At 27.8% G+C, this 24,536-nt stretch overlaps 1 protein-coding gene across 1 annotated transcript; it reads right to left on the bottom strand.

Moving 5' to 3' along the window:
• Window positions 1-2,072: 2,072 nt before the first annotated feature.
• On the bottom strand, window positions 2,073-15,117 carry LOC111679119 (monocarboxylate transporter 13). The gene is made up of 6 exons (XM_023440619.2): window positions 14,822-15,117; window positions 5,738-5,831; window positions 4,784-5,011; window positions 4,587-4,713; window positions 4,347-4,526; window positions 2,073-4,282 (listed from the first exon to the last, which is right to left on the bottom strand). Exons 2-6 carry the CDS (start codon window positions 5,826-5,828, stop codon window positions 2,914-2,916), a joined length of 1,995 nt encoding a protein of 664 aa, XP_023296387.1. The 5' UTR covers window positions 5,829-5,831; window positions 14,822-15,117; the 3' UTR covers window positions 2,073-2,913.
• Window positions 15,118-24,536: the final 9,419 nt, after the last annotated feature.

The following is a 24,536-nucleotide window of genomic DNA, read 5'->3' on the forward strand; positions in this document are numbered from 1 at the left end:
TTTTTTTAAATCGGAACTCAAATGAAGAAATAAGATCGTTTTAAAAATTTAACATAGCCGAGGTGTCCTAATTTGAGGACCCCCCGCCGGGCCCCTGGCGGGGGGTCCTCAACACCTCCTCTTTGTGCATACCAAATTTCATTAAAATCGGATTAACCGTTTAGAAGTTACCGAATTATTTCCCTCTTTTTTTTCCTATACCACTGTGGTGCGTGACGTGATGTGACAGAAATAGAAGTTGCTTATTTCTTTTTTGACAAAAATTAAAAATCTGCGAGTTTCACCTGGCTATTTGGTTAAAACCTTTTTTTATTGTAATTTGGAATATTTATTGATTATTTTTCAGCTTTTAGAACTAAAAATTGTTTTCAGATTTTTTGTACAAGCCCTTATGTGTGACGTGACGTGATGTGACAAAAATTCCCAATGATGAAATTTGCAATATTATTGAAAATTAATTAGTCCATAGATTTATTTTGGACGGACATTGTTGAAAGTTTTTGGAATCGGAGAAATATTTTGACTATTTAATAACATTTTAGTTGAAAATAGCTTCCGTATAAGAATAATATAAGAATTAACATTAATTAACATAAAACTTTTAAAAATGCTTATATCACCATAAAATTCAACACAAATAATTTTGACATACACAAAAATCGTTCATCCTATTTTTTAAAAATTGGTCCATGATTAGGCATAGCTTCCATACAAAGCCCACATTTGTTATAACCATAAACTTGGATATATAACTAAAATTTCGCCATCCTGATAATGCAAACACACAGAAAACTTCCAAATGTACATCTACTGACCCTTTTGATGATAATACAATAATCGGTCATAACGCCCATATAAAGCCGATATCCGAAATTCACTTTTTTCCATACATTTCTTAAAAATATCATTTGTTGAATTTCTGTGCTTTTTCTTCCACTTATCAACTAAAAATCATAACTATCACCTATATCCACAAATTGCATAAATATCACATCTTTTTAAGTAACAATATTTCACAATTCGAAGGTTGCACTTGAAAAAAATTATGTAATGTGACGTGACATACTTTGAAATTCTATAAAAAATAACCCCGCTTAGAATAATTTTTTTAAATTGAGTTCTATATACTAAACTTGATTTAGATTCAAAGTTTTGAAGACTTCTGAATGCCAACTAAAAAGTTATCGGGATAAATCCTGTTTCAACGTGACGAACGTAACATTTAAAAGAAAGAAAACCAAAAATTTGCCTATTAAGGATCTTTATCTTTTTATATTTGCATGTTTTAAGATAACTATTATTTCAACAAATGTTTTCCGATAAAAGTCCGTTTAAATATTAGCCTTTAAAATAATAAAAACTATTAAAAGCAAATGCTACTAAAGGTGCAAAAATATGCCTGAAATATTATTGTAACTTTTAATTCCGATTACTCATCATAGTGGTTAAGAAAAGCTTTGGGGTCTTTAATATAATAAAATTTAAATATTTTTCTATAATAATAGAAGTTGAAATTTTATTTTTGATGACTTTTAGTTTTTGAGCCACGATGGACTTTACGGTGGAAATGCCCATATGTGGCATATCGAGTTAATGAAATAAAATTTATTACTTATAGTTTAAATAGAAAAAGAAGCATGACCCTCAAATTACCATAAAACGTTAAAAATCCTTTTAGGGACATAGATATGGTTTCTAGCAACTCAAAAAGCACATAAAATAAAATTGTGATGGTGGGTGGCTTATCTTGAAAGAAGTATTGTTAAGTAGAAATTTGTAACCGCTCATGGCATATACTCTAGGTTATTGAATATTGTTAAATAAAATAAAAATAGGTTGAGATTAAACTAAGTTACTGACTTATATACGCATTAATGCACTCAGCATTTCTTTTCTCCGTATCTTAAGATTTTAGAGGTATTTGAAAAGTTTTATTTATACATATTTTATTAAATTATTCGAATAAAAACTTTTACTGTAAGTTTCTATTCGAATTATTTTAAACGCGAATAATTGACAACCCTAGTATATACCTACCTACTTACAGACAGCATATAGATGAAATATTTTTGTTATTAGTATGTATACAAAATATTTATTAACTATTTGAACTTAGGCTAAATTTAATTTACATGAAGACAATCACTATACACTACATATAGTACTAAAAACAAACAATTTGATGATATAATACTCTAGAAAATCATTTACTTACTTACATATTGAAATATTATTGTTTTTAGAAAAAAATAAGTAAAATTGCCTAAAGATATAGAAACAGACGACTTTTAAACTGTAAGTTATCGATTCGTTGTTTCATTTAATTAAGCTTTTTATGTCTGTTTTTACATTAATAAGTACGTTGATGGACATAAAGTCATTTAATTTCACATATAATTTGTCATATACACTATTTGTATATGACTTAGAATTCATTAAGCTTTGTTAGTGTACAAAGCTTAATGAAACAAATTGCATAAATCCTGCGTAATATGTACTATGTACGTACATATGATTTTCTTAAGGTACGATCACTCCCTACAAATATTTTTTTGGAAAAGACGTAACCACTATTTTTGTATTCGTTTTCTTTTAATCGTACATGATTTTTGTAATTGCAAATAATATCGAAATCAATAATAACGACATTCTATAGTAATATCTTAAAATATGTATTAAATTTGTGTAAATAAATATTTATTTTAACAAAGTCAAAAAGTAGATTTTTTGTAGGTCACGTGATTTTCATAAAACTTTTGATAGGTGTGAACGTAGCTTTACAATGATTATACCATCATAATATAGGAAAATACAGATAGAATAAGAGAAAATAATATAAAAAAAATATAATAAATATTATGCCCTGTTCTTGTAGTTTTGAAAACTATTTATATTGCAAAATAGCTAAGTAATTTATTGCAAATCTTCTTCGTAATTTTCTTCTTTTGATTTGCGCCTATTAATGAATGGCATAAAGCTCCAAAGACTTGCTCCAGCAAGAAGTATAAGACCGAGTGTATGAAATAGGGGGCTGTACGTATTAACTGCTTCGAACCAAAGACCACACAAGGGTGGGCCAACTAATTGTAAAATGCCATTTACAAATAAACTTATGCCATACGATGATGTTAGACGTTCCGTTCCGAGCATATCTGCCATTATTACCGCAGTGATGCCAACATAAACCCCTGAAGCCAGTCCAAAAACGGCACACCAAAAACTGACCATTCTGTAACTTGTTGAGAATGGTAAAACAGCTAAACTTATGCCTGAAATTGCTAAGCCGCCTATAAAATACCAAGTCTTTGGTATGAAACCCAAATCTGATAATGCTGAACCACCAATGCGTCCAATAAGGTCAGTTGCCGAGACAATCGATATTAGATAAGCAGCTAAAGACTTGTCAAAGCCCAGTGCAATTCCATAAGCCGGAAGAAGAATTATAAAATTGGTATAACCGATAGCATTCGTGGAATTTGATATCAGTATTACTAAGTATGTGGGATCCTTCAAGAGGCTTAGGTCAAAGAACTTTGTGCGTTTACCAGCATCAGATTCCTGGTCAATATTTCCAGTACTATCCAGCATTCCGTTACTAACGTTTGCATTGACACCAGAACCACTTGCCACTGATCGCAATGAAAGATGCGAAGAAAATTCTTTTGGCTGAAAAGACAATGTACTACCGTGATAAGGTGTACTTATGTACTGGAAACTACTGGTTGACGGGGATCGACGTGAAAGACGATTTTTCGAGTTATTCCTCAAAGCATGAAGACGTTCAAGTTTATGACTAGAACGCCCAGCTTCTGGTACAGCATATAAAGAAGATTGTGAATTTAATTGGCCTGGAGTGAATGTTTGATTTCTTTGTGGCAGTCGTACTGGTGTGCTAACCTTTCGTATGCGTGACGATGATGAACTATTAAATTCTTCTTGAGTTTTACCAAAATTTTGTACTACGGTTGCTGAAGCACTTCTAACAAATTGTGGGTCGTCCCCAACTAAATTGTAATTGTGTAAATCTGGATATTGCATTGGCGGTGAATTTTGTGGTATTATTTGTTTATTAACTGTGCTATCGTTGTGCATTATGTCTGCCTCTCCATTCGTCTCATCAACTGTCTCAAATTTAAGTACTATCCCTATATCCTCCTCTTCAATGTCATCCAACGTTTTCTTTGCTCTAGGAACACGCACCATATGCTGTTCGACTGGTTCATAAAATATGGCCGCCACGAAAACGTTCAGAGTAATACCACCCATGATAAGTACTGAGCCTCTATAATAGTTTACAAAATATAAGTGTACATACATAGATAATTTCATTTGTATTATATTCATACCTGTATCCGTACGTTTCTAAAAGCCATCTTAAAACTGGTGGTAAAATAATAGAGCCCAATGCACTACCGGATATGCAAAGTCCATTAGCAAGTCCACGAAGTTTAACAAAGTAAGATGTTACAATATAAACTGTTGGCGGAAATGACAGGCCTGCCCCAATGCCAACCAAAACTCCATAGCTACATAGTAATTATGGAATATTTACTATATATATTTTTTTAATTTCCAGTTATTATTACCTTAAATATAAGTAAGCCACCGATGAAGCCCAGAAAGATATTATCATGCCAAGCGCGGCTGACGCACCTCCTAATATCGTTACTGTTCTGAACGAATATTTTACAGAAAGAATACTTGAAACGGGACCTACAATATAAATGAAACGGTATAATTTTATAGTACATAACATATTGGAGATATTGTTGTTTTTTATTACCCAAAGAACTATATAAAAAATAACATAATGCTGGAATCCATGCAGCTGCTGCTGGCGATGCTTTAAATGCTTCCAAGAACTCTACAAAAAGGACACCAAAACTTTTTATAGTACCAGGTATTAAAATATTGACCATCATCGAACCAGCCAATACGAGCCAACCCCAGCCGCCATCAGGAGGCACTAAATCATATTCAATACCATCGCCTTTAGAATTCAATAGACTTGCTACAAAAACAAAAATATAAATTTGAAAAGTTTTCAAAATGTCTATAATAATCGAAATAGAAGTTAATATTTTGGCGGCAAAAGTAGTTTCTTTTAATTTTGCGTTCATATTAATATTCACGACGTTTTACGGTTTCTAACTCGATACTAACTTGTACTTACATAACTAGTTACTCTTCCATGACTACCACATAAAGTCTCAATTACTTTTAGTTACTCTTAAAATTAGCATCTGTTTTTCTTTCAAACACAGAAAATAGTTTCTGTTTTGTCCGAAAATCTTTATTTAATGCATAATTAAATAACAATGTAGTGATGTTGTGAGTTAGACAGTGAACTGACAAACAAGAGGCTAAGATTCGTGACTGTGTAAGCATGCGTCAAATATATGAGAAAACTTGATTTTTAGTTTGACGTTTATAAAAACAAAACTGGTAGGTATACATTTTTGAAAGATTTTTTTCAAAGTTCAAAAGGTACAATCTAATAAAATTATGTAATTTTTTAATTGTTTGATAAAATGCACATTTTTGTTAATAATTCATATTATCAGCATTCATCTTTTTCGCTGGAAACGTATTAAGAAGTTGCTTTCAGATTTTATAAATCAAATTTCGTACGGAAATTTAGTTTTAAAAACCCTTAATAACATAAAAAGTTGTTTATGAATAAGGCGATTAGAAGGTGTTTTGAAAATAAAATTGTTTATGAGTTTTAAGCACTTACTAGTTTTATCACATGTATCGTTTGCGCCATTTACTTTAAGTTTTTTATTTACGGAACTTTGTTTCTTACTAATAACTTTGTCCTTATCCATAATCTGAAAATACAAAAAATAAATATTAAGTTTATACGCAATTTTACAGAACAGAAAAAAATGTATTTAAATAGAAAAAATAACCTAGTGTGCACAATCATTAACTTTGTCATAGAAATTAGTTGTTATTTGGTATTTTCTCGAGTTGAGAATTTTTTTACATTATAAACAATCGAAAATCTGATAATAGATTTGTCGCGTATTCGATAATTTGTGTAACAATTTGTAACAATTTACTTAATAAACAATCGAACATCTGATAAGAGATCTACTTGTATTCGACAATTGTGTAACAATTTGTGACAATTTGCAACAATTGTTACTGTATTCCGTTTGCAAACTTTTGAAAACTTACAACGAGAGAGTAAGAAAGCGATAAAAGTGACAGTTCGTTAATAGAGTTTTTTAAACCTATGATTGAAAATGCAAAAAAAGAAAAAAGTAGGAAAATAACACAAATGTTGGAAATCTATATAATTAATAGGCAAGGCGATTTTTTGTGACTCCATTTACTCCTACAGTATACATCCGATATTAGCAAGAAATATATCATTTTAAAGGATTTTGTTCTCAAATGATCGGCTAAGAATTGTGGGAGTTATAAGCGTTTAAAGTTGTTACTAATACATAGAAACAAAAGCCACACGTATATATGCTTGAACAACAAAAAAAGAAAAAAATTATAAATGAGAAGAGTGAGCATTATATATCTGATGGTGTTTTGTTTTTTACAGTTATAGATTTTACATACATATATTTATAATCTGAATTATTAATTTAATTTCTATTAGGAAATCGAAGCTTCCTTTGTTTACGCTAGTTGTTATAAAAATATATAAAATTGTCATTAGCGACTATTTCTTGAAACTACTGACACCAAATACCAACATTCGTAGAACGCTAGGAAATGTTAAAAATGTTTCGTAATCGATCTGTGATAAACGAACATTCCGAACTCGGATTAATTAATGCACGTACCTGATACCTTTTGTTATTATGTAAAACATTAAAAGAAGCTGTCCCTAAGAGTACGGACTTATTATGATGAGTATAAAATACTTGTCGGTTTGACGTAGTATTTTTTGACGCAGTCGACAGTTGACAACTGTGTTGCAAATTTGTGAATTGTAGAACCGCATCAGAATGATGTTCAGCAGAAGCAATAGGCATTTCTATATGATAAATAGAATTGTGCCTATTATTGTAAATAAAGCAAAGACTATTAATCAGTCAATTAGAACAACCATTATATTTGTTAACGGTAGAAATTCTTTCCATTATTGAAAGATTTTTAAATTTTTGACATTTACGCAAAAAATGGGGCTGGTTTGGACACAAGATATATGACGTGTTTAAGTTAAAATTTTTTAACTACCATTTTGATATAATATTTATATTATAATATTTATCCTTTATTGCAACTTTGTTAAAAGATTCTAAAGAGTAAACTGCTAACGGTGCTTAAATATTGTTTCCACCAAATTTATGCTAGTTTCGTTTGACATTATAAATCACTTTTGATTTGTTTACGACTCAAGCACAATATTACTTATAAAAAACATCTACTAGGTAATATTTTGGTTTAAATAAAAATAGATCGTCATCTCTAATAAAATTAAATATTCTTTGTTTTATTTTTATATAAAATCTTGGAAATCTTGTTGGAGCTGAACATGACATTTTCGAAGAAGTAGAATATACTAAAGATTCCACATTAGTAGAAGTTGTCACATTAAGGTCGTGAAGACATTGTAATGTTTGAATTCTTTCCATCAGAAAGTTCTCAAAATTTGCCCTTTAAGAAAATGCCGTAAGGCGACTATTAACTACTTGTTGTGTTTGTTTTCTTGGAATAATTAAGCTACTTAAGTCACTTTCTACGGCATTAATAAATGCCAACATTTTGATTTAATCATCCAAAAGTTTTTTTTAAATTTTTTCGTGATCATTCCTTATATTTATTTTCTTAGGGCCAATCTTTAGGTAAAGGATTATTGATTAAATTAAAAATTAATTCTCGAATGTTGTCTTTGTATACTCAGGGCGGGTTTCTTACAACTCAGTTAAATTAGGTTTAACTTGCACTGAAGTTTTCTGTGATATTTGCTTATATGGCAACACTGCGAAGTTTAATCTCGTACTCAAAGGGGATTAACATCAGAATCAATTTATTTTTAGATTAACTTAACTGATAATTAATTGGCATTTGATTGCCAACTCAAATACCCGCCCTCAATATCTAATAATAGGCAATTTTTTATTATATGTAGTTATTGATCAATTCGATTTATTTATTAATTCTATTAGGTAAATCTATTCATAATATTATCTATAAAGTTTCTGATTTTTTTCCATCAATAATTTTTTCATTTGATATCACAGCATAATTTAATTATAAAGATTCTGAATGACTTAATAACTATTAAATTTGAACGCAATCAATCAAAAGCTGAGTCAATGTCTATTAGTACAGAGATATATTCCCAACATGAAAAAACCTTTCAAATAAATTATAATTTGTTTGAAAACATATTTAATTTTCTCACATTTTAAGATTAAAAGTTTGAAATTTTTTGCCTTCAAACTGAAGTTTATAGCAATTTCAAACAAAAAGGTCCTAAGATTTAATAAAATATTATGAGAAAATTAGTTTTACATTTATATTAATGTTTTTGTTCGATATATTTGATCTAAGAACTCGTAACTAGTTCTAGGGAAGCTTTAGTGGTTCTGTTTGCACTCGTTCTGAAATTTTTGCTGTCATATATATTCTTTTATATTATCTATTATTTTTTGGCCATTTCATATATATTTGGCTATTCGAATGTTCTTTTTATAAAGATTTTACAAACATAAATTTGTCTAATCATACTTTTTATGTTTGGAATATACGAAAATATGTTATGTAGTAACACAAATGCGGCAGGTTGTTATGCTCTCCAAAGTAAAAATTGTTGAGATTATTCCAACGATAATTGGGTATTTTTTAAGAGATAAAGAAAGGGATTGTTTATAAATGTTGGTAATTAATGATAAGAAGTAAAATAAATAATTGAATGGAAATTTTAAAAATCGTACAAAACATTTAAAATGTATAAATAAGATCTAATGCAACATGGTAAAGTTGATATAGTTTTATAATTACTACAGGAGTTAATGTTCGGGCTAATATTTTAAATTATATAAAAATATTTTTTTGTAATATAAGTATTTTTACAAATTAAAAACAAGTAAGAAATTAGCTAGGCAGAACATATAATATCATACACCTGTTAAGAAATTAAAATGTATTTAGTTTTCATAATAAAACATTTATGTTCAATTGTACCTAGCATCATATATACATTTATTGTTGAATAAAATTGTGGACATTAAAGTCAAATTTTGAAGAATACAATTGTGAATGTAATATGAAAATTAATGAAAACTTAAATTTAAAACAAAAATATATTGTACAATCCCAATAAGTAATACTAATCGATAAATCAAACATTTTAATATTTTTTTTAATAAAAATTATATTAATTTTTTTTGGCATCAGCTGTTTACACTTTTGCATTTTTTGCTCACATTTAAACCACCTCCATTGGGCGCTTATACTAACAAACAAAATTAACTTTCTCCTCAGTTAAACTAGGCTTTACTTTTTGTTATATTAAACTCGGAACAAATTTATACGAACTTTAACCGATGATTGTGTTTTTCAGTTTTAGATTTAAGCTCAGTTAACTTTGTTAGTATTGCCAACTTTTCACTCAAAAACATAAACAAAGAACAACTGTTTTTTTGCAAACAATACTATTGTAAAATGGAAAATTTTGAAAAATGTTAAATAAACATTTAAAACAATAATAAATAAAACAAAATAAATCAGAAAATTGCCATTTACTTAAAATATTAAGTTTTTGTTCTTCCGAAACCATTGTTTTATTGTTTTTGTTAACACTGTTTTCTCACTTATAACTTGAGTTTAATTGGCCAGTTACACTCAGTTAAACTAAGATAATAAGTAACTTTACTGATAACTGAAAAACACGAAACATATATAAAACCAGATTTAACCAAAGAATAAAGATTATCTTTATCAGAAAAACTATGGAGGATTAATTTTTATTTAATCCCTAATCCTTCACCTAAAGATTGGCCCTAAATGTCCAATCATAATATAATTTTGGATTTAAATAGCCTAAAGCCTTCTATCTTAATTCCAATAATTAGATTTTTAACTGTTAATTTGTTTTTGAAAAATTTTGCTTCAGAGCATATTTTAAGAAAACTTATTTTGCACGGATATGATAAAAAATAATCTGCTTCTCTACGTTTGATACCAAAAATATTATCATATTCCTTTATAGCAAAATTATTAAAAATATTATGAAGCATTTGTCCACATTATTGTAACTGGAAAATAAAAACCAAATTTTGATTGTATTTGAAGTGGTAAAATTAATTAACTCATGAATAAGAATGCTATCCATTGTTCATTATTCCAAAAAAAGAATTAATTTATCTTTGAAATAAAATAAACAAAAAATTTTAAAAATTCGGAAATGAACAATTCCTGTTTACTAAAGAAAAATAATCTCTCAAATTAACTATTATTACGTCCGATAAACAAATATAGGTCTATTATAAGAGGCTTTTTAAAGAAAATAAGAATGAATTTAGCAGTCACAAAAGTATCATATAAAATCAACATTTCCTTCCAAAGTATATGAAACAAAAAAATCTATCTATTAAAGTAAAATTATGATACGTTATTTTAATTAGTCAATTAGTTTTGTACCTGTTTATTTATTAATTCACAAAAAGGATTCAAATTTGATGGCGTTGGATTTTCGTTAGGAAGAATCGGGAATGGAAAAGCAATCACTCACGTCTTTGTGGGATCTTTATATATTGCATTTCGAAAAAATATTGTGGAAGAGAACTCATATTGAAACAGTGGTAAACAAAAATAAAATTCAAATAACAACATAAGACAATAATATAAAAAGTAAATTTGTATTGACCGATATTCTCACATACATGTATGTATGTATGTATGTATGTATGTATGTATGTATGTATGTATGTATGTATGTATGTATGTATGTATGTATGTATGTATGTATGTATGTATGTATGTATGTATGTATGTACGTTCGTATGTATTAATGTACTAGCATTTACGTATAGAACATTTGTTGTATGAACACTCGTATAAACAGAATTCTTGATTTCAAGTGGTGACGTGTTTTCATTACTGGCGAAAAAACAATAAAATATGTATTTGTAAAAGCGGTTTTAAGCAGTTTTAACAACTCAATCGGGCCAAGGAGTAGTGAAACCTCCAAATTTATTATTTACTTATTTTTGAAACGATACAGTTGTCTTCCATGGTCATTGCAAATAAATGTACATATGTATGTGTGTACTTACATATTTAGATATCGTATTTATTTTTCTGTTAGCTATATTATTATAGTGCCTTCATACTCTTTAGCATCCATAATTGTATATTTTTGATTTTATTGTTTTGTTTGATTTCAAATTGTATGTCTCAAAGTGTTATTAATGACAACGACAATACTTCTAGCAGAGGTTTATTAGAGGAGCCCTTAAAAATTGATTTTAATTTGTTCTTTAGTATCTAAAACTAAATTGATGAAATTAACGCTCATTTTCACCATATCTAGTTATTTTTTAACTTCAAGTTATATTGACAGGTCTCATATAAAAGTTGTCTTAACGGAACGAATAAATATCAGTTAAACGATAACAGGAGATGGTGAAAATGGCGGTAAAAGTTGTAAACTAGGAAAACACTTAAGTTTTTTTTGTTAATAAAATTATCTTTAATAATTTTTTAAATGTTTCATATGAATAAAATAGATTTTGAGTTGCTCTTTTACATTTTTTAAATTATTTTTTGACAAATTTTGTTTCTGTTTACATAATTATTCTAGAATTTTAATAAATGATAAACCTCCTCCATATATTGCAGGATTCAAAATGAATTGAAATAAATTGGCCTATTTTAAGGTTCGACATTAAAACTGTGGCCAGTTCTACCTTTAACTACTTTTTGCATTACATTTCTTGAAAGTCGCTAAAAGTTACAAGTTAAATATTATATTGTAAAATATTTTTGTTTTATACAAATGAGGTTATCCCAATGTGCATATGTACTACTAGCATACCCTGGGTGCTTCGCTACCCTAACTATGTTCAATATCGTAAAAATATCAAAAAGTACCATCGGAAAAACGAAAAAGTACAAAGATCTCTTTCAATAAATTCTCATTTAATAAGGACCGTGTGTTCCGGTTAACCATTATAAAGAATCCATTTGAATAATAGAAAAGTACCAAATAGTTCCCACTTCCAGAATATTTTTCAATCACGGCCATGCATGTTAAAATTAATATTTTGAATATTTTAGAAAATTAAAAAACTACAATTTATGAGATAAAAAGTACTAAAAAGTTGCCTCTTAAAGGATCTTATTCAATGAGGACCGTATATGTTTAAAAATCATGTGTTTTCAGTTCATATTAAAAAACATACATATAGTATCATTTGAAGGAAGAAAAAGTACCAAAAGTGGAATAAAGTGGAAAGTACTAATAAAAAGAGTACAATGTTTCCCCTTTTCGCTTAGAAGTATACTTTTCGAGAATTAAGTTTACAAAATGTTCCGTAATTAAATCTATATATATCACAGATAAAACTCAAACGATTCAAATCTGCATTCATTTATTCCAGAAAAATTGTGCTTTAAAAAACGTACCAAACAATTTACTCGAATTTGGTCCTTATATAGTACTCGAATTCCAAAATAATATACCAAAAGCTTATTTTGTGTGAGTAAATAAAATACTTTTTGAAATTTTACAAAAGTTGGCTCAATGAGTTTGAATAAAATTAATTTTCCCGTTTTTCCCCTTTTTGGTACTTTTTTACCCAGTGAAATAGCAAACATTTTATTACAATAAATATTACAGAGTTAGTCCGTAATTTAATATGAATAATTCAATAAACCGAAAAAGTTTTCTTAATGTGCTGAAAAAAGTACTATAAATACAGTTTTGTCCCTTTTACACCCAAAAAGGACTGAATTTTAAAAAAGTACGAAACAGGTGTCTCATAATTTTGAGAGATGCATCCAAAATATTTAGAAAAATTTGATTATGTTAATTAGTTTAAAAGTTATAAAGGGCTGAAAAAGGTACCAAAATCACCTTTGTTACACATTTTTACCCCTTAAAAGTACGAATTTCAAAAAAGTACCAGACACCCATCTGCTTATTTTAAGAGTAGATACAGGTGCATTTAAAATTTTTCTTGTATCACTAATATTATGTAAGATATTTATGGAAACCTGTTTTACCCGTTTTTCCCCTTTTTACCCGTAAATGTGCAAATTTCCAAAAATCCCTCCTTAGTGGATCTACATAACCAAAAACACATCTACTGTCAAAATTTCATGATTTTAGGTTCAGCCGTTTGGGCTGTGAGATGATGAATCAGTCAGTCAGTAACGCTACTCCTTTATATATATATAGATAAACTTGATTACAAATATATTGATAATAACAAAACAACAAAGCTATTACTGTTACACACAGTGTTGCCAAATGAGTAAGAGATGAATGAGATATGTCTTATAATGTTTCAACATATTTTTTAAGTTCTAAGGCTTTATTCATAACAAAAACGGTAATAAATCAAATTTTGTATGGATATTTTGTTTTTTGAAATAAAACATTGCTTATGAATATGCAAATTAATTAAGAATTTATGTTCAAATAATGCCAATATATTAAGTCAATATTAAGTCTGATTGAAATACTTATTGCCTCAAGTTTCACAGCAATCGGTGTTTTAAATATTTCTTAAGCTATTGTTTTGTTTGCAATGAGTGTTTCTTAATTTCACCGTTATTTAATAGGTATTTCATTTCGATTTGTTGAATTTTGAATATTATTTTATTGAAGTTATATTTAAATCTTAAAATTTCATATCGCACATTTGCATCTATGGGGTTATATTTCAAAATGCGTTGATTTTGAAATGGATGTTAAAAAAATCATTTAAAATCTTTCAAATAATTTTATTGTTATAAATGACATTCGTTAATTTCAATTAAAAATGCTGTTAATCTCTGCAACTGTACGTACTTACATACATATATCTATTTTTATAAACCGATAATTATAATAAGTCATTTAATAAAAGTAAACAAAAAAGAAAGGTACATACTTTCTTTTTTGTAGTTATTTTTTGTCAGTGTAATGTAAATGCTAAATCGAAAGATAATATTACTATAGGAACATTTTATCATACATCAAGTAAACATTTGTAAGTAATTTGAAATAATTAAAAAACATTTCAGTAGTTTTCGTATTTAAAAGTTTATTACAAATGGTTATTTAAGAAAACAAAGATTACCAGGAGCATATTTTATTAAAAACCCTTTTCTTCTAATATCGTTGTTTTTAAGCTTTTGAATGGGTGCACACATTTTTCACTCGGTGGTGTCTAAAATACCGGCTAGAAATTGCCGCATAATTTTACAGAATTCAACTTTAAAATTCAATAGCTCCGGAACTTTTAACATACATATTTTTTAGATTATTAAACATTTATTCAAATTTAACTAGATTATTAACACTAATTTATGTCGAAAAGGTATTTTTTATTTACATTTTTATTTTTATTACAAATCTATGGCAACACGGTTTATATACAATTGTAGATTGGACACCAATGAACCACAAAATTAAAATGAGGAAGAACAAATCATAAGTTGTATCAATAAATTGTTTATTGCTCGACACACCAATAACTGACTGATTGTGGAATACAACAGAAACACAATGGACAATTATACACACAATATAACATACATACATATGTACATATACACACTCGCACAGTTAATTCTAAATTATATTTTCTACATACTTTTATAACTGTATTTTTTTATAGATTGATAGATTATAAAATACCTTAAATTTAATTTAATAATAACTCCGATTAAGCACCGATTTTCAATTGTTACATGACAATTTGGCCGAAGGAATTTCCATACAATGACAGCGGTATTTTTACTATAGTTTTCTTTGTACGAAATTAAATTAATAATTAATATGCAGTAATTAAATTAAAAAATAATAAACGAAACAGCAACCGATCCGTTTCCTTGTATAATGGCAATTGTCACTCTCTGTTGTCATCACGCACTTTATCACAAAAAGATCTTTTTTTCATTGTTTGTGTAAATGAAAATTTTGGATTTTTTGATTTAGCAATTTTTTATTGTTGTTTTCACATTTTGTTGTGGTGAGTATTATCAGCTGTTTGCATGGTTGGTTAATCAATAATTTTCTCAACGTTGTAAATATTAGCTATTGTACACTGAGAGAAAACACTTAAAGCGTAAAAACAGTCTTGGCCATATATGTATATATAGCAACATATAGGCAAAGCTGATTCTTTAAATAATCGAAATAACGAATTTTTGTCAGAAAAAGTCAAACAATCAACTTTTTTTGCCATAACAAAGTCAAAAAATCAGTTTTGTCATAAAATTCGGGAGAAATCAAAAAGTAAAAACATAAACATTAATAGAAAAATCAAAAATTTTAAGTTTTTTTCAACAGTAAAATAATTCTTAATTAAATAAATATTTATATTCATTCAAAAATTTTTCATATATATGCTTTCAGTTTTTTAGAATGCAATCTATATTAACAACACTATTAAATTTATATGCAAATTTTGTTAATATACTCAAACTTCTTAAAATCAATTTTAATTGCACAAAAACAAATTTCTATACAAATTTTACAATACAATGACTTTTGTTATCAATTCTTATCTAAACAATTCTTTAGATAACACTTTCATAACGATGCTATAACGCTAATAAATGCTGTCTGAACTTGAGAGAGAGAGAATACAGAGAGAGAATACAGATGGAAAATTTGACAGTCGTATGGCTCTCTTCATTTTTTGAAATGATTCAAAAAACAAGCAGGTCGCATTAGATCAGAGATGTATTTTTATGTAAACACATCTAAAAAAAGTGAAACAGCTGTTTCCATCTTACTTTTTTTATTGTTTTATACCAATCGTGTAAACACAAAATATATAAATCATACGACTTTTATTCTCCTTTTTGTTGTACGGATGGAATTTCATTTTACTTTTTCATTAGACTTGTCGTACGTAAAGTGTTATCGTCTGAAGGTCCCTTTACAGGTGAAGTCAATATGCCAGCAGACAAAGTAAATTAATAAAGTAGCATCACTTGAACAGCTGACTATTTTTTTAACTATAGTTTCTATAGAAAAATAAAATTAGTTGTCAAAGTTTGTTTTGAAAATTGTTAACATTGTTTATGTCGCCATTTTTAAATTGTGTTTTGCTATTTGTAAAAAGTTGAAAAAATGAATTAAAAGTGGTTTTAAAGAAGTTTAAAAGTGTTATAAATTTTATAATATATACAATACAATTAAATCCTTAATATTTTCAACTTAAAAGTAATATTTTATATTTAGGTTTTGTTCACTTTGTTGTTAAAGGAAATTTTCTTAAATTTTATTTTGACACATTGCTGGATTATTCCAAAAACAAAATACATGTGTTTGTTGTAGATGTTGTTGTACAACAAGAGATGTCGCTACTTTATTAATTTACTTTGCCAGCAGCAAGATATATTAATTATAAGGTAGTGTTATCAGAACAGCTGATCGTTTTTTGCTACTATGTTCATTTTTCGCCGTGGTGTAGAATTAATGTCAAACTTTGTTTACATTTTCTAAATGTCAAACTTTGTTTTCATTTTGTTAATGACAAATTTGTGATTAAAGTCAAGATATATTAATTAATTAATTAACAAACTTACTCACCTTAGCACCAAAACGATACCTAAGACATAGATATAGATACCAGAGCACATAGACATCCACCGGCAAACGACTGCCTGATTCTTTATAGGTAATATGATGTTTGTGGAATATTATTTGTACTTTAATTCCATTTGATATTTATAATTTTATATAAATAACAATAATTGGTGACAGCTCATTTGTAGAATTTTTGCTGAAATATTTTGCTTTGTTTGTTTGCTTTCAATCCGTTTGAAAACGTTATTTAAAGACAAAATTTATGCTGTTAAATTCGTTTATGATTTAAAACCAAAAATAATACTACACGAAATTAGTTTTATTTTTAAAAACATCAAATTAAATTACAAACAGATTCAAATTTATAAACATTTTTTGTTTAACAAAAATTCGCTTTGATTTATTTGTCAGCTGTTTTTGACATTTTTCCCTGACAGCCAATTCGCCTTCAAGTGCAGGCACAATGTCAAACTACATATAAAAAAAATATAACCAATTCGCTCGGTATTCTGAATTCGCCGATGACTCTACCTTATAAAATTAATATACCTTGGCCAGCAGAGTATTTTGTTAGTGCCGATCAACACTAGGAAACTTTCGTAAAGAAACTTTTTCTTAATTCTCTTTTGAAGTTTCCTAAATGTGCACACATAGAAACTTTTGTTTCAGAAACTACGTGTTAATTGCATTGATTTGTTGTTGTACGAATGAGAAGAATAACAAAACAAAACAAGTTTCCGAGTACGGGAAACTCCGTACAGCGAGAGAGATGAATGATATTCTTTCTCTTTCTCTTTCATGCAAAATCAAAAGTTTCCCAAAAAAAGTTTCCCAGTAAGGACCGGCACTTATTATACCCTTCACCTTCGTGAGAAGGGTATATAAGTTTGTCATTCCGTTTGTAATTTCTATAATATAATTTTCCGACCCTATAAAGTATATATATTCTGGATCCTTATAGATAGCGGAGTCGATTAAGCCATGTCCGTCTGTCTGTCTGTTGAAATCAGTTTTTAGAGGACTCCAGATATCGGCGAGATCCGAATCATCAATAATTCTATTAGACATGCTTTCGAAAAGATCTCTATTTAAAATCAGCAAAATCGGTCGGTAAATAACGGAGATATGAGCAAAAATCCAAGACAACCTCTGAAAATTTCATCAAAAAAAATTAAAAAGAATATAGCACTCTTACTTGTTTTTATCAAAGTTTATATTATTTATTTTTTGTTTTAATATATATTCGTCAGTGGCGGTTCACACAGGAAATTATTTTTGGAAAACTTTTGATTTTTATGTGTGAAAAAAAGAAAATAAATATCGACCATCTGTTCTTCTCACAAAAATCAAAAGTGTTCCGAAAAATGTTTCCCTGTATGAACTAGGATTCTATAGTTAAAAGGAAAAGTCGACTTTTATTTATAAAGTCGACTTTTCGACTTTTGGAACAAAATGGTCGATTTAGACTTTTTTCGACAAAAAGTCGAGTCGAAAGTCGATTTATAGAACCCTAGTGTGTTTTTATATGTATCATAAAAACTTATTTTAGACAAAATTCATAAAAATTTTATTCATAAACGTCAAATAGCTTAAAATGCCTTCAATAGACCATCGACAAATATAAGAATTTTATTTTAGGCTCTACCCTTCTTTAAGCCAACAATAAGTTGATTTTTAAAATTTTTTTGCTCAGATAAAACTTTTTTCTTAAATTTTATGCTGATAACGAAAACTAATTATGTTTTCTTTTAAAATAAAATCCAGAAAGAATAATTTTAACGTTTACAAATTTGCAAATAAAATCCCAGAAAAATTTTAAACGAATATATTTAGGAAAAAACTCAATATCTACAAGAACAGTGACAATCATTTGACCGGTCATTTGACTGACACTACTGAAGGAAATATCGATCATTGCGTATAACATAGTTTCTGTCAAGTTCTTAAGGGCAATATGAAAAACTTGATGGAAGCTTTTGTGTACATGGTATCTTGGATCTCCCTTGCACTTATGAATTCTATCAATTTTAAAACATATATTTGAACTGCTCACTCTTTTGTTGTGTACTAATCAAGGATGGAAATGTTATTCAGGATTGACTAATCATTCTTTATGGATATATCCATCACAGATGACCAAGCACACTTGATGAATATATACGTCAAATCTGACGGCTATACCAATTTATAATAAAACACATTTTATTAACATTTTATGATATATATTTTTTAATTTTATTAATTTACATAGTAAGCATATACATAAATTAACTATCATTTCACCATTTTACATACCTCACAGAATGTTAAACCCTTTTATGCTCCTTTTAATTTGTGAAAATAAATTGTCTGTAAATAAATACATGTAAATATTGAAATATAAAAATTAAATATGTATTCATATTACCACAGATAGAATAAACTCCAAAGTGTTTATCCTCAACTCCACTTCCTGCACAATTTTTAAATTCAGTTTATAATAGATCTCTTTATTTTAATAATTTAAATTTTTTTATTCTGTTAAATTGTTAAATTTTTTAATTTTTCTCTTTTTAATCTTTGGCTTTCAGGGAAATAATTAATTTATACGACGACAAACACAGTAACAGTCAAATGTAGTTGTTTCACTCTTTCATATGCAAATAATACTCTTTATCACACATTGAGTACATCAACAGTTATTTTACCGGTCATTATTGATGGAATTATCCATTAACTATTTTTTTTAGAAATTTTTAATGAAAAATGTTGCAAGTGTGTTAGTAAAATCATTTTGTATGTGTTAGTTTCGGTCATACATTTCTTGGGATTTACATGATGGATAATTCCATCAATAACGACCGGTAAAATGATTGTTAATGTACTCAATATGTGATAAAGAGTTTCATTTGCATGTGAAAGAGTGAAACAACTACATTTGACTGTTACTGTGTTTATCGTCGTATAAATTAATTATTTCCCTGAAAGCCAATACAAAATAAATTTTTATAATGTTAAACCTCAACTTGCTACCATGACAAAAAATTAGCAGCTATAGATAGCATTTGTTAGAAAGTTGCTTAGTGTGAACCAGGTCTTAGGATATAGCATCGTTATGGCAATGTTGTCTAAACAATTAAGTCAACATTGTCTCGATAACAAACGTCATTTTATTATAAAATTTGTATAGAATTTTGTTTTTGTGCAATTGAAATTGACTTTTAACATAGGTTTTAGTAAAATTAGTGTTTATTTTTCAAATTTGCATTTAATTTTAATTGTTTTCATAAATATAGCATTTCAGCAAAATTATCTGTGAGTTGTCTTGATTTAATCAGCATTTTGTTACTACTATGCATTAACATAAACAAAAAATGACAATTTATTTTTCTGCCGACGTTTTGTAAAGTACTGCGATAAAGACCTGGTTCACACTAGGAAACTTTTCATTTTTGTGTGTGAGAGCAAGAGAAAGAAATATCAACCATCTCTTTCTTCCACACAAAATCAAAAGTTTCTCAACAAAAGTTTCCTAGTGTGAACCAGGTCAAATAGACATGGGATAGTTTTTTTGATTTTTGTCCAGTTTCAAGCTAAAACACGGCAATAACTTGGCAATAATTTTTATGTTATCTTTGTGAAATCATGTTAGCCAACACTGATTGTATATTTGTTATACTTACTATTAAAGCCGGCTTTACACGATCACACAAAATTTTGTGTAGAAGAGCACTGATGGGATCGTATAAACGAAATATGTAATGAAACCATCACACATTGAGAGAGAATACAGATGGAAATTTTGACAGTCGTATGGCTCTCTTCATTTTTTGAAATGATTCAAAGACCTGGTTCACACTAAGAAAATTTCGTTGAGAAACTTTTGATTTGAGAGATAGAGATGGTTGATATTTCTTTCTCTTTCTCTCACACACAAAAATCAAAAGTTTCCTAGTGTGAACCAGGTCAAAACAAGCAGGTCGCATTAGATCAAGGATGTATTTTTATGTAAATACATATAAAAAAGTGAAACAGCTGTTTCCATCTCGCTTTTTTTTATACCAATCGTGTAAACACAAAAAAAATCATACGACTTTTATTCTCTTTTTATACAGTTTGTCATTCCGTAGGTAAAGTCTAATGAAAAAGTAAAATGAAATTCCATCCGTATATCAAACAAGTAAGAGTGCTATATTCGGCTGTGCCGAATCTTATATACCCTTCACCATAGTGTATTTTAAACATCTTTTATAAATTTTAATTTTTTTCCCGACTACATTATTATTACATCAAAAGCTAAACAAAAAGAACAGAAACGCTAAACGAAATAAAACACAAAATACACAAGGCATCTAAACCAACAGACATCTAAACATACATAACGAAAAACACAGAAAAACAAAAACAAACATAACAACGCAATGACGCCAACAGCATCCAAACCAAGGGTGCCCAAGCCCTATGCTACTCTTTTGTTTTTGTAAATGCGCTTAGCTATAGACAGTGTGTTTTCTATACACTTATATGCAATACGTTGTTGTTTTTCTTAACAGTATACAAGCAAGAGTAAAACAACAACACTTTCGTATTCATTGCTGGTAAACATTGACGAGACGTAGATTTTGTTTTTGTTTATCGTAAAAAAATTGTTTTAAAAAGCACTTGGAAAAAATTTGTGTTAGTTTTAAATTTCAAACTTACATTATTCGCATAAAAATTATTGTACAATAACTCACAATCTACTCTCATATATTTGCAAAACAAAAGGGAAAATTATTTTATTTTAACAAAAAATGCAAATCATATTTTTTTGCTGTGTAGTTTTTTGTTTATGTTTGGATTCCAAACATACAAAAAAGCTGAATAAAACAAAATACATCTACACACACACGTGTACATCTTTTTCTATGTACAGTGTTTTTGTTGCTTTTTTAACAATTTTTTGGTGAAATTTTCAGAGGTTGTCTCGGATTTTTGCTCATATCTTCGTTATTTACCGACCGATTTTGCTGATTTTAAATAGCGATCTTCTCGAAAGCATGTCTAATAAAATTATTGAAGATTCGGATCTCGCCAATATCTGGGGTCCTCTAAAAACTGATTTCAACAGACAGACAGACGAACAGACAGACATACAGACGGACATGGCTTAATCGACTCCGCTATCTATAAGGATCCAGAATATATATACTTTATAGGGTCGGAAAATTATATTATAGAAATTACAAACGGAATGACAAACTTATATATACCCTTCTCACGAAGGTGAATTGTATAAAAATACGACGCTGCACAAGAAAAAAGAGAAAAATAAAAGAAACAAAAAAATTCAAATATCAACAAAATTTTTTTAAATTATAAAACATAAATGAAAAGTTTCTTTAAAATAATACGATACCAGATTTATTTTTATACCCTTCACCTTCGTGAGAAGGGTATATATAAGTTTGTCATTCCGTTTGTAATTTCTATAATTTTCCGACCCTATAAAGTATATATATTCTGGATCCTTATAGATAGCGGAGTCGATTAAGCCATGACCGTCTGTCTGTTGAAATCAGTTATTAGAGGACCCCAGATATCGGCGAGATCCAAATCTTCAATAATTCTATTAGACATGCTTTCGAGAAGATCGCTATTTAAAATCAGCAAAATCGGTCGGTAAATAACGGAGATATGAGCAAAAATCCGAGACAACCTCTGAAAATTTCATAAAAAATGTCATATTTTTTCATGCTTTGTTAAAAAAGCAACAACAAAACTGTATATTAGAAAAAGATGTACACGTGTGTGTAGATGTATTTGGTTTTATTCAGCTGTGTATTTTTTTTGTATGTTTGGATGCTGTTGCCTTGTGTATTTTGTGTTTTATTTCGTTTAGCGTAGTTGTTGTTCTTTTGTTGTTTAGCTTTTAATGTAATAATAATGTCGGGAAAAAAATGTAAATTTTATAAAAGATGTTTAAAATACACTATGGTGAAGGGTATATAAGATTCGGTACAGCCGAATATAGCACTCTTACTTGTTTGTTTTCTTTTTGTGAATTCTGTTCGTATGTTTGGATGTAGGTTGGATTTAATGCGTTGTTTATTTTGTTTTTCTGTGTTGTTCGTTATGAATGTTTAGATGTCTGTTGGTTTAGATGCCTTGTGTATTTTGTTTTTTATTTCGTTTAGCGTTGTTGTTGTTCATTTTGTTTTGCTTTTGGTGTAATAATAATGTAGTCGGGAAAAAATTTAAAATTTATTAAATTAATATGTTTAAAACCATAGCTGTAAAATTTCGATTACGATTAATAATCAATTAAATTATTTTTCAAAAATAATCGTAATGATTATTTAATTTTCTGGTAAGAAAATTCTGATTATTAATTAATCAAATTATTAATTTTATTATTTTCAAGGATTAATTTTGATTATTTCTGATTAATTCCAATATATTTGGTACAATTCGCTATCTTTTTACATTAGGTGTAATGGAAAACTGTTTGTCATGTTACTCACTATTCGATTATATGACTCTTTTATTGAAAATAATATATTTATCAAGTTTATTTCGATTGAAAATCTTGCAATCTTTTCGAAATGGGTCTCAAAAATAATAAAAATAATCTAATTAATAATCGTAATCATTATTAATTAGATTATTTTTATTAAATAAGTAAAATTAATTAATTATCGATTATTTTCAATTTTTTTAATTAATTGTTGATTACTATAAAAAATAATCTAAAAATAATCAGGGATTAATTAGAATTAATGAAAATAATAAAAAAATCAAAATTAATCAAAAAATTAGTTGATTGTTTTTAACGATTAATTTTGATTATTTTCCATATATTTAGTATAATTTCCTCCCAAAAAAGCTCTAAGAAAAAATTAATTATTTTTCCGGCAATTTGCTAAAAATTACGTATTTTTGAGATCAATTTCGAAAAGATTGCAGTAATTTTTTCTAATATCTTGTACTGAGATCAAGATTTTCAATCCAAATAAACTTGATAAATATATCATTTTCAATAAAAGAGTCATCTAATCGAATAGTGTGTAACTTGAAAAACAGTTTTCCATTACACGTAATGTAAAAAGATAGAGAATTGTACCAAATATATTGAAATTAATCAAAAATAATCAAAATTAATCCTTGAAAATATTCAAATTAATTATTTGATTAATTCTGATTATTTTTAGATTAATTTTAATCGTAATCAATTAATAATCAGAATTTTTATACCAGAAAATTAAATAATCATTACGATTATTTTTGAAAAATAATTTAATTGATTATTAATTGTAATCGAAATTTTACAGCTATGGTTTAAAATACACTATAGTGAAGGGTATGTATATCAAAGCTTGGAAAGAATGAATTCTATTTGGAATTAATTCCCTTATATTTTTAATTCGGCTTAAAATTTTTGAATGTATCATTCTTTAAAATCATTCGTTGAATTTAAATTCTAAAGCTGTATTCCTAGGCTTTATATTCTATTGAATTAATTCCTAAGAAAATTCATTCTTTATAGGAATGAATTCAATGAAATGAAATTGAATGAAAGAAAAAAAATTTAATTCAATTTTTAATATACAGAATGCTTTTGAATTATAAAACAAAACTTTCATTCAATCTATTTCAAATTGAATGGTTGAAAAATTTTTAAATTCAATTTGTAATAGATTGAATTCAAACAAAATTTATATCATTCAGAGGGAATTTCAAAATCAATAGGAAATGTTGAAATTAATTTTAATTCAAGTTGTAACAGATTGACTGCAAACAAATTAATTCATTCAGAAGGAATTTAACATTCTATAGGAATTAATTCATTAGAGAA

Source organism: Lucilia cuprina, chromosome 2 (assembly GCF_022045245.1).
Source record: "Lucilia cuprina isolate Lc7/37 chromosome 2, ASM2204524v1, whole genome shotgun sequence".
Classification (NCBI taxonomy): Eukaryota; Metazoa; Arthropoda; class Insecta; order Diptera; family Calliphoridae; genus Lucilia; species Lucilia cuprina.

What these genes read in the sequence shown, in the direction of transcription:
- LOC111679119 (XM_023440619.2), bottom strand. Translation starts at nt 5,828, where the DNA reads ATGGATAAGGACAAAGTTATTAGTAAGAAACAAAGTTCCGTAAATAAA. An exon ending in TTTTTTATATAGTTCTTTGG is followed by an intron (nt 4,714 to 4,783) that starts GTAATAAAAAAC and finishes TTTATATTGTAG; the next exon opens with GTCCCGTTTCAAGTATTCTT. An exon ending in GTGGCTTACTTATATTTAAG is followed by an intron (nt 4,527 to 4,586) that starts GTAATAATAACT and finishes ATTACTATGTAG; the next exon opens with CTATGGAGTTTTGGTTGGCA.